At 39.0% G+C, this 18297-nt stretch overlaps 1 protein-coding gene across 17 annotated transcripts in view; it reads left to right on the forward strand.

The window, feature by feature from the left end:
- The window catches only part of rbfox1 (RNA binding fox-1 homolog 1), a 1745467-nt gene extending 1728339 nt beyond the window's left edge, over nt 1-17128 (forward strand). For all 17 annotated transcript variants that reach the window (XM_072559568.1, XM_072559572.1, XM_072559574.1 and 14 more), the window contains 2 exons: nt 14990-15065; nt 15357-17128. In XM_072559568.1, coding sequence (XP_072415669.1) covers nt 14990-15065; nt 15357-15479 — 199 coding nt within the window. In that variant the 3' untranslated portion in view covers nt 15480-17128. The remainder of the gene's footprint in view (nt 1-14989; nt 15066-15356) is intronic.
- The last annotated feature ends 1169 nt before the right edge of the window (nt 17129-18297 follow it).

Raw genomic sequence — 18297 nt, forward strand, 5'->3', positions numbered from 1 at the left:
AAGGTGTGTTTGGGTCTAAATATGGATTTGTGTCCAAGTGTATTAAATCTATTTTCATAAACAGATGTGATGAGGCCTAAATGAAGCTCATTGTCGTGTTTTCTCAACTTAAGTGCCAAGCCTTTCACAGGAAAGCAATCCATCATTAACTTAATCAGGGATCACTTTGGCTACTTGCCAGTTCACTGATTATTAATACAAGCTTTATGTAGCGAGATATATTTTGTTTTGGCTAATAATCTGGTGGAAAAGGTATTATATCATAGCATTATTCTATTTAATGGGTTGGTTGATGAACTTCAAAGCTGGCTAATAAATTTTCTGATTGGCTAACTTTATGACCGCTAATGAAATAAAGCTTCCCTATCTATTCTTGCTTTAATGTCTTTGCAGTCAAACAGAAGGAATATATTATTGTTCTGCAAGTATGAACTGGCTATTGAAATAAGAAATTTGAATGCATTTGTGGGGGACATTGGTAGTAGAAAGGAATTGTAGAAAGGTTTTTTAAAAAAGTAATTGTTGTAAAAGCATAAATCACTTCCAAGTTGATTGCAACAAAGGATAAACCCATTAGTAATCCAGAGGTGCAGACTAATGTTCTGGGTCATGAGTTCAAATCTAACCATGGCAGATGCTGGAATTTGAATTCAATTATTAAATAAATCTGGAATTAAACTAATTTTCGTCATAATGCTTACCACACTTAACACATAAAAACCCATGTGATTCACTGATGTCCTTTAGAAAAGAAAGTTTGCTGTCCCCCACCTGGTTTTGACCGAATGTGATTCCAGACCCACAATGGAGGGGCTGATAAGTGCCCTCTGAATTAGCCTTAGCAAGCCACTCCGTTCAAGGGCAATTACAAAATGGCATCACTATGAAAAAAGATAGAGAAAATAACATTGGGATGAGATGTTTAGACACTATTTTATTAAAAGTGAATCATGTGTTTGATAGAAGTAAAAGTTAATCCAATCTTCAGATGTGACTTAAGCAGAGGAACCGTGGAGACAGAAAAATTTCAAACTTTCACCCTAGTTTATGTTAAAGCACCATTTGGAGTCACAAAGCTGAGACTGTCCTTTGCAGTATTTTAAAACGTGCCATTAATTGGAAAATAGATGAGATCAGACGTGCTGCTGGAATACTGATAACAAATCTGAGAAGCACGAGGAATGAAAGGAACTGGCCGAGTCAGGAAAGACAGAGAATAGAGGTGGAAGGGTGTTTTTCAGATTGGAGATCTGTGACCAGTGGTGTTCCACAGTGTTTAGTGCTGGGTCTCCTGTTGTTTTAATATATATAAATGACTTGGAGAAGAATGTAGGTGACCTGATTGGTAAACTTGTGAAAGTTTTGGGGAGCTGCAGATACTGAGGAGGACTGCCAGAGGATACAACAGGATACAGATAGGCTAGTGATTGGGTGGAGTAATGACAGATGGAGTTTAATCTGGACAAGTGCAGGGTGATGCATTTTGGAAAGTTCGAGGAAGTATACAGTGAATGGTAGAACCCTTAATAGCATCAAAGAACTGAAGGTTCTAGGCATACAAGTCCACAGTTTCCTGAAAATGGCAACACAAGTGAATAAGGTGGTCAAGAAGGCATATGGCATGCTTGCTTACATCAGTCAGAGCATAGAGTATAAAAATTGGAAAGTGATGTTGCAGCTGTGTAAAACTTTAGTTAGGCCACATTTGAGATATTGTATACAGTTCTAGTCATCACCCTACTAAAAATATGTGGAGGCTTTGGAGAGGTTATAGAAAAGGTTTACCAGGATGTACCTGATTCAGAGGGTATTAGCTGTGGGGAAAGATTCGACAAATTTGGATTATTTTCACTTGAACATTGAAGGATGAGGGGTGAAAATACTGACGAGGGGACATAGGTTTAAAGGTAAAAAGGGATAAATTTAAAGGAGATACTAGAGGCAGGTTTTTCTTTTACACAGAGGGTGGTAGGTGCCTGGAATGTGCTACCTGAAGAGGTGGTGGAGGCAAATACCATAGTAACATTTCAGAGACATATTGAAAGATATATGAATAGGGAGGGAATCGAGGATTATGGACAACATAGAGGTAAAAGGTTTTTAGTTTAGAAAGGCACCACATGTCATCACAGTTTTGGTTGGCTGAAGGGCCTGTTCCTGTGTTACATTGTTCTTTGTTCAATTTTTCCAGGACTCCCAGTAATTTTCTCTTTTAACTCAATGGCAGGAATTTATGCACCTTAAAATGAAAATATGAATAGCAAACATCCTGCTTTTGTTTAGCAGCTATGAGAGAGGAAGAGCTATAATTTCATCGTCCTGGGCAGAATTTATGCCCCACTCTAAGAGCAGGAAGGTTAATTATTGGAAATAATTATATCAAAAATAAAATATTCACACCTCTCTAGTCTTAAGCACTAAAATAAAAAAAAGAGTTGTGTTTAATGATTTGGGATTGCTAGCTCACCAGAGCTGAGTTACTTAAAATAATCGCTATGTAAAGAATGATATACAAATGGTTGCAATATTTTTAATTTGTTGTTCTGTTAATTTCATATGAATATATCAAAGTCATGTTAATGGAGGAGTGTCCAAGGATGATGACTTGAATGCCCTAATACATTTTAATAATACAAAATGATTTAAAATGCAGGGCCAATGAGATCTTTAAAAAGTAAAGTGGAAGGTTATTTCATGATTACAACTCTACTGATTAAAACAAGACAACCGGGCTAGCCCCAGTGTGAAGCAAAGAGTTTTTGTGACAGGATCTTCAGATTGTTCCTGTTTTGCAGCATGCATTCATTTTTGAGTCTTATGCAATAAAAAGGTGTAACAACCCTTTTGGTTTCATGGTCATTATCTATTTGACAGCTTGAATGCCTCATGCTTGCAATTCCAGGTCAGCTCACATGCTTGGTCAAATGTGACTGAGTGTAAAATATGACAAGATTGAGTAGGGAAAGGATGAAATCTGAATGGAGAAAGTGCAATTTGAATCTTTCAGGATCCTTTCCAGTTGAGATGGTCTGAACACATCTTATGTAATGATCTGCAGTTGAAAACAAATGATGGTTTTTACTGAAATGGTTAAGAATAACCATTGATGTCAATGCCAAGGGAGGAGAAATATTGGAGGTTTTTGCTGAGGTCCAGGCTAAATGTCAATCATGTTCTAAAGCCCTCAGAGTCATGAAAGTGATTCACGGTGTAAATTCCTCAATTGCCAACTTTATTTTGGGATTTACAACCTCATTGTCATGTCACTGACTAAATCTGGGAAGGTTAACATTGCCGTTTTTGGTTTTTCTCACATTATACTGAATTGAGTTTTACAGTTTAGTTTTCCAAAAGCCTCTACTACTGTAGCATGGCTGCAAGCTGCATTGAAGCCAAGAGGGATTCATTAGTTGTTGATTTGAAATTACATACCCATAGTTTTTGTTTCTAACTTTGACAGTTTAACTTGGATTTCTTGTTAATGATACAGTTCTAGTGATCATATTGGTAACATTCCTGTTGTAATCCAGTGAGCGTTAGGAAGTCAGCATTGCTCTCACCCCTGCTCAGGTTTTAACGCAAGTTAAGGAAGGTATAAGAACAAAGGTATTACATTTCTAGCATTGTAACGTCTACTTTGCAATCCTCAGTTACACTTCAAATTACAATTATAACTATAATAATTCTCTGACCAGTCAATAACTGACAACACTGCTACGTCAAAGTAAAAATGTTGTGTTGGAGAATGACTTTTAACAGAGAATTGGAGTTGTACTGAATTTCATTGCCTTGTGAGTAAAAATATCATCCCACTTAATGTCATGAATATATTTTGAAATTTAAGTTGAAATCACGATCTCAATTTCTTAATCAGTAATTTTAAATTAAGTGGGGTATGGTATGGCTGATGACAGCTTTGAGATTATGCTTAATAAACTGAATTTTGAAAATGTATGTGTTGAGTGTGATAGAGTTATTAGATTAGATTAGATTAGATTACAGTGTGGAAACAGGCCCTTCGGCCCAACAAGTCCACACCGAAGCGCAACCCACCCATACCCCTACATTTACCCCTTACCTAACACTACAGGCAATTTAGCATGGCCAATTCACCTGACCTGCACATCTTTGGACTGTGGGAGGAAACTGGAGCACCTGGAGGAAACCCACGCAGACACTGGGAGAACGTGCAAACTCCACACAGTCAGTCGCCTGAGGCTGGAATTGAACCCGGGTCTCAGGCACTGTGAGGCAGCAGTGTTAACCACTGTGCCACCGTGCCGCCCACTGTATGGAGTCATACAGTACGGAAACAGACCCAAGCTGACCAGATTTCCCAAACTGAGCTCGTCCCATTTGCCTGCGCTTAGCCCATATTCTTCTAAACCCTTCCTATCCATGTACCTGTCCAAATGTTTTTTAAACATTGTAATTACACCAGTGTCTACCACTTCCTCTGGCAGCTCATTCCAAATACACACAACCCTTTGTGTAAAAAAGTTGCCCTCCAGGTCTCCTTCCCTTCTCACCTTAAACCTACGCCCTCTCGTTTTGGACTCCTTCACCTTGAGGAAAATACCTTGGCTATTCACCTTATCTATGTCCTTCATGATTTTATAAACCTCTGCATCACCCCTCAGCCTGCTATGTTCCAGGGATAAAATTCCCAGACTATCCAGCTTGTGCTTAAAACTCAAACGTTCCAGGCTCGCTGACATTTCTGTACATGTGTTTTGCACCCTTTCCAGTTTAATAACATCGTTCCTGTAGCAGGGTGCTCAGAATTGTACGCAGTACTCCAAATGTGGCCTTACCAATGTCTCGTACAGTTGTAATGTGACATTCCAACTCCATGTCACTCAGTGCTCTGACCAATGAAGGCAAGTATGCCAAATGCCTTCTTCACCACCCTGTCTACCTGTGACGCCACTTTCAAGGAACTATATACCTTTACCCCAAGCTCTCTTTATTCATTAGGTTTTTGAAAAAATTAGGTTTTTCATAATCTGTCATGTAATTTTGGAGTGATTTTGCTGTGCAGTAATGGTGTGCACTGTGTTTTTGTTTTATATCATAAATGTGGGAATTGAGTTTCATTCTGATACACTCATTTAGAAATGTTTCAAGATATTCTCATGTATGGCAGTAGGTCTTTTCAACTCCCCTATTCCAAATGGCATGTAATATCATTGGGTATCGTTGTGGCATAAGATATTGAAAGGCTTTTTTCCTGTGGCCCATATTAAGTTAACAGTTTTGCAAATAAGATAGATTCCATGTCTTAAAATAATCCGTCAAAGTAAGTGGAAGGACCTTTAAGTAAAATATGGGAAATTTTACAATGTTAGTTTAATATGTCTTGTTATTAAAACATAGTACACTTAGCCTACACATCCCTGGACACTATGGACACCTAACCAGCTCATCTTTGGACTGTGGGAGGAAACCTAAGTACCTGGCGGAAGCCCACACAGCCACAGGGAGAATATGCAAACTCCATACAGACAGACAGTCACCCAAAGCTGGAATCAAACGAGGCAGCAGTGCTAACCATTGAACCACCTTGCCACCCACTTCCTCAGCAATAAACTTACTGGCATCCAGCTTGGATTCCACCAGTGCTGCTCAGCTCCTGATTTCATTAAGCTGTGCCCCAAGTATAGACAAAAGAATTGAAATGCAGAGATGAGATAGGAGTGACTGCCCTTGATTCCAAGGCAACATTTGATCAGTTATGGCATCACTGAGCCCTGGTGAAGTTAAATCAATGGAAATTTGGGATGAAAATGTCTTCGACGGTTGGAGTTATATTTAGAACAAAGAAACATGGTTGGGATTGTTTGGGAGAACTCTCATTTCAGTCTCAGAACATACCTAGGTTCAGCCACCTTCAGCTGTTTCAATTATGTTCCATCTATCAAAGTCAAAACAAGGGACATTTGTTGATGTCCATATCCATATATAGCAAAACCTGGTCAATATTCATGCTTTGGATGATAAGTAGTAAGTAATGTTTATGACACGCAAGTACCAGACAATGGTCATTTCCAACAAGAGAGGTACTAACCATTTCCCTTTTACATTCAAAGGCATTGCCATTACTAATTTTCTCACTGTCAATATTCTGGGTGGTTTCCATTTACCAGGAACTGTAACTATTTATGTGGAGCAGCCAATTAAATTTTGCGTTTCGACAAATGGGTCATGAGGCTAATGATGACACAGACTAACTTCTCATCTTCTCAATGTTTGTCCACCATCTTCAAGGTACAGTTCAGAGGCGTGATGGAATTCTTGCCACTTGACTGGAGGAAAACAGCTCCAGCAACATTCAAGAAACTTGACACAATCTAGGATAACATAGCCAGGTTTAGTGGCATCCACCACCTTCAACATTTACCCTCTGCACAACTGATGTAGAGAGTTCCTGATATACACTTCCCTCTAAGAAATTCCTTGTCATCGCAGTTTTAAATGCATTTCCACTTACTCTGTAACTGTGTTCCCTAGTTTGTGATGCAGCCCTCTCAATTTCTACTCTGTCAAGCCCCTCAGAATTTTGAATGGATCACCCCACATTCCTCAAAAATCAAATGACTAACAGCCTAATCTGTTTAGCAGACACTACTGTACCGTACTGCTATTTTTATCCTTCTGTTTGGAGACAGTTGACCATTGATCAATTCTTTTCACTCAAAAGACCATGTTGGTCACTGGATGTTTCACACTGTGCATATATTTCAGTATTAGATTAGAGTGGTGCTGGAAAAGCACAGCAGGTCAGGCAGTAACCGAGGAGCAGGAAAATCAACCTTTCGGGCAAAAGCCCTTCATTAGGAATAGAACCCTATTCCTGATGAAGGGCTTTTGCCTGAAACGTCGATTTTCCTGCACCTCAGATGCTGCCTGACCTGCTGTGCTTTTCCAGCACCACTCTAATCTCGAGTCTGGCTTCCAGCATCTGCAGTCCTTGTTTTTGCCTATACATTTCAGTACACATATCCTTTCCTTGTGCTGTAGGATGTACAGATTATAACAGTGGGTTCTTATGCTCCAGCACTGTTATTAGATTAGATTAGATTACTTACAGTGTGGAAACAGGCCCTTCGGCCCAACAAGTCCATACCGCCCCGCCGAAGCGTAACCCACCCATACCCCTACATCTACATCTACCCCTTACCTAACACTACAGACAATTTAGCATGGCCAATTCACCTGACCTGCACATCTTTGGACTGTGGGAGGAAACCGGAGCACCCGGAGGAAACCCACGCAGACACGGGGAGAACGTGCAAACTCCACACAGTCAGTCGCCTGAGGCGGGTCTCTGGCGCTGCGAGGCAGCAGTGCTAACCACTGTGCCACCGTGCCACCCACAAATATAACCAATGTTCTTATTGCTCCAGCACTGTTAATATAATACATCAATAGAATGTGATCAATGACTCATTAATTAGTGAGGAGCTTTTAGTCATAAAACCTCTCTGCCTGCTTTATAGCAGTCTTGATAGACTATGAATAGTAGAACTGACTGTTACTTGCCTGTCCATTTCAACCAGGAAATATGTGCTAACGGGCTCATTACAATAATGACTGACTGGGCGTCAAGAGTACTCGATTGTCTGCTAAATGCTTTTGGAACATCTTGAAGTTGTGATAGGCACTACATGAATGCAAGTCTTTTCTTTCCTTAAAGAAGGAATTGATGGAGATACTGCATTATTTATCTTTGTATATTAAAACGCGATAAGTAATTTAAAAAATATGAACAAAGAGAAATAGTCTGTTGAACTTTTTTTTATTTCACATACCATCATATGCAGCTGCTAAATGTTGATAAATTATTAACCAATTTAGTAAAATTCACATTTCAATCAGGACAGCTGTATGGAAGCAGAGAATGAAAAAGTTTCATGAAAAGTATAAAGTTGAATGAGACTTCTGTTTGAATCAAATGTCTACAGTTCACAACATTTGTAATTTGGGTAACTGAAGCACATCAAAACTAGCTTCATATTTTCTTAGTTCTGAAGAAAGGTCACAGGACTCAAAGCATAACTATTTTCTCTCCACAGATGCTGCCAGACCTGCTGAATTTCTCCAGCAGTTTCTGTTTTTGTTTGTTTCAGATCTCCAGCAGCTGTAGTTCTTTGATTATATTGCTATTTACTTTGCTGAATGTAACCAGAGCAATCAGTTGCTTTGTAGACTATAAAAAGTCAGATTATTGAATTTTCAAACATTGTCCAATGTATTGAACTGTATTAACTGAATTTTAATCTATTGAGTATTTATGACTGAATTTAAATTTGTTCCAACCTTCCTGCGACTAACATAAGGTTGGGGCTTTAATATCCATAGGTGATGGCATCATGTGGACTTTCAAGTTATTATTATTCAGTGGCATAGCATTCACTGCTGTCTGGAGAAGAAAAACTTCCATAGAATAATGACCCTCAGAGAGAAAAGAAATCTCCTAATTTCTGTATTAAACTGATGACAACTTTTAATTGCATGTTTTTTGCAGTATGTTGTTTAAGCTCAAGGATGGTACAGGAGCAAGAAATTCTTGATGCATTTATATAGGGCTTTGGTGAGACCACACCGGGAGTATTGTGTGCAGTTTTGGTCTCCTTATCCGAGGAAGGATGTTATTGCTATAGAGAGAGTGCAGTGAAGGTTTACCAGACTGATTCCTGGGAAGGTAGGACCAACATCATGAGAGGTTGAATCATGGAATTCCTACAGTGTGGAAGCAGGCCATTTGGCCCATCGGGTCTACACTGAATCTCCAAAGAGCATCCCACCCAGACCAACTGCCTACCCTGTAACCCTGCATTTCTTATGACCAACTCACCTAGCCTACCCATCCCTGGACACTATGGGCAATTTAGCATGGCCAATCCACCTAACCTGCACATCTTTGGATTGTGGGAGGAAACTGGAGCATCCAGAGGAAACCCACACAGACACAGAGAGAATGTTCAAACTCTACACAGGCAGTCACCCAAGGGTAGAATCAAACCCAAGTTCCTGGCGCTGTGAGGCTGCAGTGCGAGCCACTGAGACATTTATGCCACCCCGAATTTGGTTAGGATTATATTCAGTGGCATTCAAAAGAATGAGGTCGGGGGTGGGCATCTCATAGAAAATTCTATAAAATTCTAACAGGACCAGACAAGGTAGATGCAGGATGCAGGAAGGCTGTTCCCAATGGAGGACAGTCCAGAGCCAGGGTCATAGTCTACAGATATGGCAGAAATCATTTAGGATTGAGATGTGGAATTTGCTACCACAAAAAAAAACAAGGCAAAAACATTGTGTAGTTTCAAGAAGGAGTTGGTTGTAACACTTGGGTGAGACTGAGGGGAAAAGCAGGAAAAGCAGGAACAGTCTATGGGGTTGGATAATCAACCATGTTCATTCTGAATGGTGGAGCAGGGTCAAAAAGCCTACTCCTGCTCATGTTTTCTATCATTCTATATGTGACTACCCTTCAGTTATGAGGCAGGATTATGAATGTTAACAGGGCCTAGCTGTTGAGCCTCAGATTGTTCTCAATCATTTTCAAATAGATTTACTTGGAACTGCTCAGAAGTGAAATTCCTGCAAAGTTTCCTGTCTTATGCAACATCATCCCAAAAGTCACCTGTGGCCATTATTGAAGTGAGAACTTTCCTGACATTCTCTAACTCAGTAAACTGCAGTTATGTAGCAACTGAGATGCAGGATGCTCAATTTCCTTATTTAAACAATCAATCATGATATATTTCAATTGTTAATGTGTAAAAAATCATTATTGTGCAACCAGGCAGCACAAGTGTGACAGACTATTCACTTCCATGGTTCCTCTTCACTCTTTTTGTTGAAAATCACACAACACCAGGTTATAGTCCAACAGGTTTAATTGGAAGCACTAGTTTTCGGAGTGTTGCTCCTTCATTGGGTGATGAAGGAACCACCTGATGAAGGAGTAGCGCTCCAAAAGCTAGTGCTTCCACTTAAACCTGTTGGACTATCACCTGGTGTTGTATGATTTTTAACTTTGTCCAGCCCAGTCTTACACTGGCACCTCCACACCATGACTCTTTTTGTTGTTTTTCTTATACCATTGACCATCTTATTTTCAGGAAGTTAGAGACTTGAGATTTCTGCTTAACATTCCTGCAGAATAAACACTGGAGCATGCCTTGAAAGGAGAGGGAGTAACATCTAAATGATCATGTTATTGCTTTTCCATCCCACATTCCAGACAGTTGCTTTGCCTCTGTTTAGCACCTGCCCAGGTCAACACTACAGTGAATGGGAACCGGTTGTATTAGAAATCACCAGCCCAGCCAGCATTCTGTCATTTTGTGGAGTAATGCTTGAAATAGTAGCTAATCGTATCAACTGCAGTTTTGGTATTTCTTGAAGAATTAGTGGAAAATGCATGGTTTAAAATTCATGCTCCAATCAAAGGCAGAAACCTGATTAGTCTCATCAAGCCAGAGTTCAGGATGGAATTCAGTCGCAAAGAATTCAACCTTATTTTTTTCTTATCACAACAGGGAGCGGTGCTTAAATCTGTCCCCCAATGTGTTATGTGAAAAGTCATTGAGAAAGTCCCAAGCATTTTCAGGCATTAAGTAACATAAGGTCACTATGGTTCCAGAAGATCATAGGACTGCTTTCTCATTAGACAGAAACAAGTGTTGGTGAGTTTAAATCTGAGTGTCACCACATCTCAGGGGGTGGGGTTGAGATGGTGGGACCTTCATGGTCACCTCAGCCACCAGCAAGAGTTGAACCGTGCTGATATCACTTTGCATTGCAAACAAGCTGTCCAGCCAAATGAGCTGGAATTTTAAAAAAAGTTGGATTTACAATGTGGTCATTGCTGATTGTTGCATATCTCCATCTCGTTTACTAATGTCCTTCAGGGGAAGGAAATCCAACATTTTTACTTGGTCTGGCCTACATGTGATTACAGACCCGTGACAGTGTGGTTGATTCTGAATTAGAGATGGGAATTAAATGCTGGCCTAGCCAGCGATGCCAGCATCCTGTGAACAGATAAACAAAAATTCTAATAAAGAGCCTGCAGTTGCACTTTAGTGAATTGAGCCTTAAAGATGACCTGATTCCTGAGATATTGAGTTCATAGGCAAGAGTTTAATTGGCACCAGTGGAACAGAATCTCCAAGTACTTTGGTTCTTTGGTAACTTACAATACTAGGTCAGCACAGGTCTTATTGAAGAAAAGATTTCTCAAAAAAATTAATTTATGATAAAAAAATAAGTAAAATTTATAAAGATGCTGTATCGGAGCAATAGTTTGGATAGAAAATGTGCAAGCAAGGACATCTTATTGATTCTCAAAGCACACAATTTACAACTGTAAATAGCAGCATTGTTAATATGGGCTATTTATTTATTTCAGTTCCAAATTACATCAGTTGCCAGGTTCCACAAGTTACTTCAGAAATGGTGATGTTACTTGGTTTTCACATTTTTATAGATCTGAACTGAACTATATAAAGTAATAAAATACTTCAAGATGTTTTCAACAAATGGCATTTGACAATCTGATTTTTATATGACCTATGGACGTCTTATATTGGTGACATGTAACCTTTAGATCTGCTCTGAGTCACATCAAATCATCCTATAATGCATTAACTGCCAAGTTATACTTGAACAATTTATCTGAAATTCCCTGACTGCTCTTTGGCAGTTACATGTTGCAATGTGTTTCCTATCCTTTTCACTCACCTATTATGAAAGCTGCCTTTATGCCATATTTGAAGAGATGTATAAAACCACCTCCTATTTCAATGGTTATCTGGAAAGTTTATTTATTTAACAAGGAGCATAATTCCAATGAGAAAACTTTGGTGAATTAGAGCTTGGAAAACTCAGGTACAAATTGGTTAGGGTCTTGTGCCCAAAGTAGGAAGCATCAATGGGAATGAGGGAGAAAGCTCTCTTCCGGTTGGAGTCATACCTGGCACAGAGGAAGATAGTTTTGATCATTGGAAGTCAGTCATCTCAGTTCCAAGGCATCTCTGCAGGAGTTCCACAAGGTAGTTTACAAGGTCCAACCATCTTCAGTTGCTTCATCAATAAGCTTCCCTCCATCATAAGGTAGGAAGTGGGAATGTTTGCCAATGTTCAGCACCACTCATGACTCCTCAGATACTGAAGCAATTCATGTTCAAGTCAAACAAGACCTAGACAATATTGTAAGAAATGTTCATGTCACATAAATCTCAGGCTGTGACAGTCTCCAATAAGAGAGATTCTAACCAACACCTCTTGTCATTCAATGGTTTTACCATCAGTCAGTACCCAATAATTAGCATCCAAGGGTGTTAAGCATTGACCAGAAACAACTGGACTCGGTTTATAATTACAGTGGCCACAAGAGAAGTCAGATACTATGAGTATTTCAGCTTATGACTCACTACCTGGCTCCCCAAAGCCTGTCCACCTTTAAAAGCACAAATTGAGAATAAGATGGAATATTTTTCACTTGCCTGGATGAGTGCAGTTCTAACAACACTCAAGACGTTTGATACCATCCACGATAAAGCAGCCTGATAGATTGTGGAAGTGGTGCCATTCAGTCACTCCACCACCAACACACAGTATGCAGCGGTATGTACAATCTGTAAAATACATTTCAGAAATTTGCCAAAATCCTGAGACAGCACCTTCTAAAGCCACGACCACTTCATCTGCAAGGGCAAGTGAACACCACCACCTGCTAGTTCAATTCCAAGTCACTGACCATCCTGATTGGAAATATATCTCCATTCCTTCACTGTCACTGGGTTAAAATCTTGGAATAGCGTCCTTAAGGGCATTGTTTATCTCCCTGCAGCACATAGACTATGGCAGCTGAAGACAACAGTTCATTATCAGCTTCTCAAAGGCAACTAGGGATGGGAAATAAACACTGGCCCAGTCAGTGATGCCCACATCTTCCAACTGAATATAACAAAAATGGGTTACAACTTGGAGACCTAAGATTCATTCAGAATTGGAACTCCTTTTAATAATAGTGAGCTGCTGGAGTGCCTCCAAGGAATTGGATCATATATTGACCTGTGCCACACTGGCACTAGCCCTCAAGGAAGTCCTAGGATGAACAAATAGACAAAAACATGAGGTTGTTGAGTGCATCCCATGAGTAGCCCTCTTCAGTGCTTTGGATCTGGGAGGAATACAATTGACTCCAAGGAAGAAGTGACATTTACTAGTGCTCTCCAGCAGCCTGTTTAAGAATTGCAAGTTAGCTGTCATGTACCCTCATAAAACCAATCATAACTTGTCGGAAATGTCCCGAAACAGACCAAGGAATCCTATTTGCATATTTAATATGATCGAGTACTATTACTGAGGGTTGCCAAGGAGAAGTAAAGTCAGAGAAGACCAATACATCCCTGCCAGATTGCAAGACTTCATACCTAGATTTGAGGAATGTTGAATGTTTGAGACAACCAAAAAAATTAATTTCTACTGCATTATCTTTCAATCATTATGAAAGTAAAATAAAGGTCACTCTCCAAAACCTTGCAGTTACAATTGTTTTGCTTGTATCATAGCTCACTTTAAAATAATAACAGTTATTTTGAGCAAATTTCTGTTGAGCTCAGATACAGTAAGCATGAATACACGTTAAAACTGAATACACTTTCATTAAAGCAATCTAATGGAGAATAAATTATCAATTTGATAAGCAGCCATTAGCGAGTCATTATGGAATGAAAAAAGCATCCACACTAGATAGCATAATCAAACTGATGGTGCCTTGTAATGGAGTAGGATCACTTTTTTTGTAAAAGGTCTAAGGGAAAAATAACTTTTTATGGAAAAACTGCTTCATATAAGTCAGTAGTTAGGATTTCAGAACAATGAATTACTTTAACTGTACAATGTAGGTTGCCAATAGCAATAACATATTTTTGCTGTCCAAACAGTTCCGTCATAATAATTAGCTCAGTATCTCTTCTTCCAGCTAAATAAAATACATTAACTTTGCTTGCAGTCACCATTCTCCTTCATAACATTAATTCTAAACTCTCCCATATCCCATGAAAATGCTGAGGCTGATAAAGGGAAGATGAAGCACATTGTAACGATTGCCACTGGCTTGTCCTTTCGTTGGTTCCATGGTACCAGAAGTTGATGTATTTACTTTGCTGCACCAGGGCTGGTCAGAAACAAGTTCTCGACTGTCATTTCTTACACTGTCACTTTCCAAGCTAAACTGTGTTGAACAAGGAAATCACTCCTGCAGAGGGAATTAAGTTAAATTGAAAAAAAATCTAATTTGTCTTCTGCCTATTCAAGAGCACAAATAGAAATGATGACGTGGAATGTTTGCTGCCCATTATCTTTGCTTGACTGTGGTCTGCAGAATCAGGAGATCCAATGAAAGGAAAAATCTTGCAATGGGGTAGCAAATATATATCACAGAGTAATGTATTTTGATTCAAATTTAAAGTGACATTTCAAACAAAACAGAAAGAAAACAAATATTTGATTCTAAGTGTGTTGTAAGGCAATACAAGAAGCAAATTTCATGAGACTTACAGCTCAGGTGATTTCTTTGCACCTAAGGAGAAATATACCTATTTTCACTTCCCATATGATGAAGGTTCAGTAACCCACTGCCTGTCTCCTCATGCATGGTCCCTATTGTTGTGTTCCAACATTTGACAAGAGGCAGAGAGCTGGTTTATGAGAAGGAACTCACAAGAATTCAATATCGCATGAGAAGAATATTAATGTACAAATATTATGGACTAATATATCCGGGTTCAAAGATGTGCTTTGCTTTTTTGTTCTACATTTTGTATTTTCTGTTTGCATTATTTTACCAGTATGCATCACCTTGTGTCAAAACTCCAACAATTGATTCCTATAGTATACTGTAGCTTTGTTGTACTTCCTTTCTTTTCCATGAATGGTTTTAATTAATCCTCCCTTCCTTTACTTGCAGTTACGGAAGAGTTTATGCTGCAGACCCCTACCACCACGCACTTGCTCCAGCAGCCACCTACGGCGTTGGTGCCGTGGTAAGATTATTAATTCTGTTGTATCTGTTCTTGCTGCTTCAGTCCTACATTTTTTTTAAAATCTCTGCCAGCATATCCTCAGTTTAACTTAATTGAATTTGTCTCTGGTGCTAACAGCAGCTAAAATGCCACATTAATCCTTCCAGTAAACTTGATGAATGTCTTAATTTCTTGGCAATGTAGTGCTTGTTAGTTATTATATTTCTAATTTTGTGAGTATCACCTAGCTGAACATTTGGCTTAATGGAATAATTAGTCATTTTGATAATTAAATCCATCACTTTGTTTCAGAATGCTTTTGCACCCTTGACTGATGCCAAGACTAGGAGCCTTGCTGATGATGTCGGTCTCGTTCTTTCTTCATTGCAGGCTAGTATATACCGAGGGGGATACAGCCGTTTTGCTCCATACTAAATGACATACCATTAAATCTTCTGCTGGGGAAAAAAAGAAGCTTTTCCAAGGCCTGGGTATTGCAATACATGCAGTAGTGCATCATTTTAGCAACTCTAAAAATGAGGAAAATATTACATTTTTTTAATCTTATACCTCAGATATTTTGTTCTGTGTATTTTAATAAGTGGGTTTTAATTTCTGAAAGTTACATATTTGATTATTGGCAAAAGCAGCTGCTTTTCTAATGGTATTTAAAGACTGTGAGATGTAAGAACTGTGAGAACCACAATCACTGAAACACCTATATATGAAATAAAGATGCAGAACAGCACCCATTGGAATTCTCACCTGTTTGTAGGTTTGCAAGTGACTAAATGAGTCATTTTTCTTCATTTCAATATTGTTTGCTTTAAGAAAGAGGGTGGGTTAAGGGAAGGGGTGTCAGTCTACATAATATAGATTTGAAAGAGGGCACCACTGCACCAAGAATCTTGCTATCAATTGTCTTAAATTATTCACTATTTGTTCAAGCCAAAGGTTATGTTTTTCGATGTTTCTCAGCACTTGTACATAAGGTTTCAGTCGGGGCATCCATTCAATTATAAGATACTCCACCAGGCAGTATTTCAGCAGTTCAACCATAGATAGGTCTATTTAAGTAAATCTGCTAGTTAGGCCATCAATGAGCATTCTTTTTATATTACTTCCAATATATAAATTATTGATATCATTGCTGACTTTTGTATTATGGGAGGGAAAACATTCAAAAATGGTGATAAAGCATTGTTTATATTTTTCTTTTTGTCAGAAGGAAAGTAATAAACTAGGTTCTTTGTACCAGTAAAATGTATAAATAAATTTCAAATTGTGCAGTGGAAATGTTCAGTTATAGATTACACAGCCTATGATGTTTTAGAATTAGGATAGTAGATCAACTGTAAGGCGTATCATTTTTATGGAATACATGATAATCATATTCAGATTTATATAAGCATTTTACAAGTATTGCAATCATTAAGTGTAGATAATCATGGTATTTTCGTCAGCTTGGTACTTTTGAGACATGACTGTGTTGTGTAAACAAACAGCAATTTTTCATTGCTTGACAGCTTGTGTTATTTTGTTACATTATTTTCTGAGGAGGCCTTTTATTTTTGGACTAGACCGAATTTAAAAACAAGTGTTCACAAAAAAGGGAAGCATTTTACTTATTATGCTTTAATAAATCACAAAATTAGAAAGCCGATTCCGCCTCTGGGCCATTTCAGTGTTAAAAGCGCAATGTAAGCAAGTTGTTGGGTCAGCTTGTTTGAGCGTCCTTGAAAAATTGCAGCTTGTCTGTGCGTATGCTGGAATCCGTTCACTTTGTCCTGTTTAACAGTACCTAAGTTGGGGTGTTTGTCACAGGTCTCCTTGTTTTTTGTAATAATGCAGCTTCAAAACTTTTCCTCTGCCTTTTTGCTGCAACTCTTAGTTATACTCCTCATGTGTACTGTGTGCACTTCATGGCGTGCATTTAGTAAATATCAACCCACAATCTGTGATATACCTATGCGATTAAAAACCTGCTGGAAAGTGTTGTGGCCAGGCTTTCTCTTTGTCATCGTATGTGCATGCAGTATGATCAGTTGAACAATAACCATCAATAAAATTTCACTAAATTGAAATTACTGATACTGTTGCTTCTTTTTTAACCAGCAATAGAACATCATTATCAAATGTTGCTCAAATAGTGACTTGGTCCTAATAACATGCAGAATAGTTACTCCCACATGGAATAGGGGAGAAGAATTTTACCATTCATTGGATTAAGTTGCTTTGGAGTGCTGTGTCCTAATTGTTGCTGAACCTAATTGCAGCCACTGCATGATCTTTGCGTCAGGACTGATGGGCTGAGACACACACAACATTCGTCTTCTCTCACGATTTACAGTTAACGTTGAACTACAGGCAGTTGCTGGGCCAATCCTCAGGCAGATCATCTGTGATTTGAAAGGAGATGTTAGGCCACTGTGTCACTGACAGCAAACTGTGGCCACTTGGAAAAGAGTGGAATATGTTTGGGAACAGGAGAGAGGAATTTCAGAAGATCAGGGAGTTCAAGTCGAGGTTGAGCACACTGGTATTCTGCTAACTCCGCATTCAGGGAAATAATTTTTAAATGCATTGCATTGAGGGGGCCCCCCAGCAATGTTTATAACAACTGAATCCAGGCAGATCTATCATGCAAAGGAGAGATCAAAATGATTGTTAAGAATCCTGTTTGCAAATGAAAATCTTCATATTGTTTCAGACATGGGTCCTAGAGATCTGTCTTTCTGCCTTCACCAATATGGCGGATGATGCACCTCAGATGTGGGATATACATGGGAGTGTAGACCATGTATTGGATAATTAAAGGTCAACTGTGCACTTACAAAACTGGTATGGACTAGTGCCACCAAAGGACATTAAACCCATTGTGATTGAAACAGAATTTTGTGTGTTAATTTCCTAATGTGGCAGTGGTACCCACTAGGCAAGAACATTTTGGTAGTTAAGGGGGTAAGAATGAGCAATCAGCGATGCCTAAAAACCCACTTGGTTCCTGAAAACAATAAAGGCTGCCTTCACATTGCTGTCTGGTTTCTTTATGCCTCAAATCAGAGTGAGGCCAATAACGTTGCTGAGCCCAAACCCTACTGTAGCATCACTACTAATTCCTCAGTGTTAGTGAAAATAATTGCTGGAGTTGGCCAAAGAAAGCTGAGGCAGCAGGACCAAGTATCCTCTCCTGCACCTTTCCCATTGTCTGGGCGTGTGTCTATTTTAAAGGCAAGCCTGCAGTTGAGAAGCT

Source organism: Chiloscyllium punctatum, chromosome 40 (genome assembly GCF_047496795.1).
Source record: "Chiloscyllium punctatum isolate Juve2018m chromosome 40, sChiPun1.3, whole genome shotgun sequence".
In the NCBI taxonomy this organism is placed as follows: domain Eukaryota; kingdom Metazoa; phylum Chordata; class Chondrichthyes; order Orectolobiformes; family Hemiscylliidae; genus Chiloscyllium; species Chiloscyllium punctatum.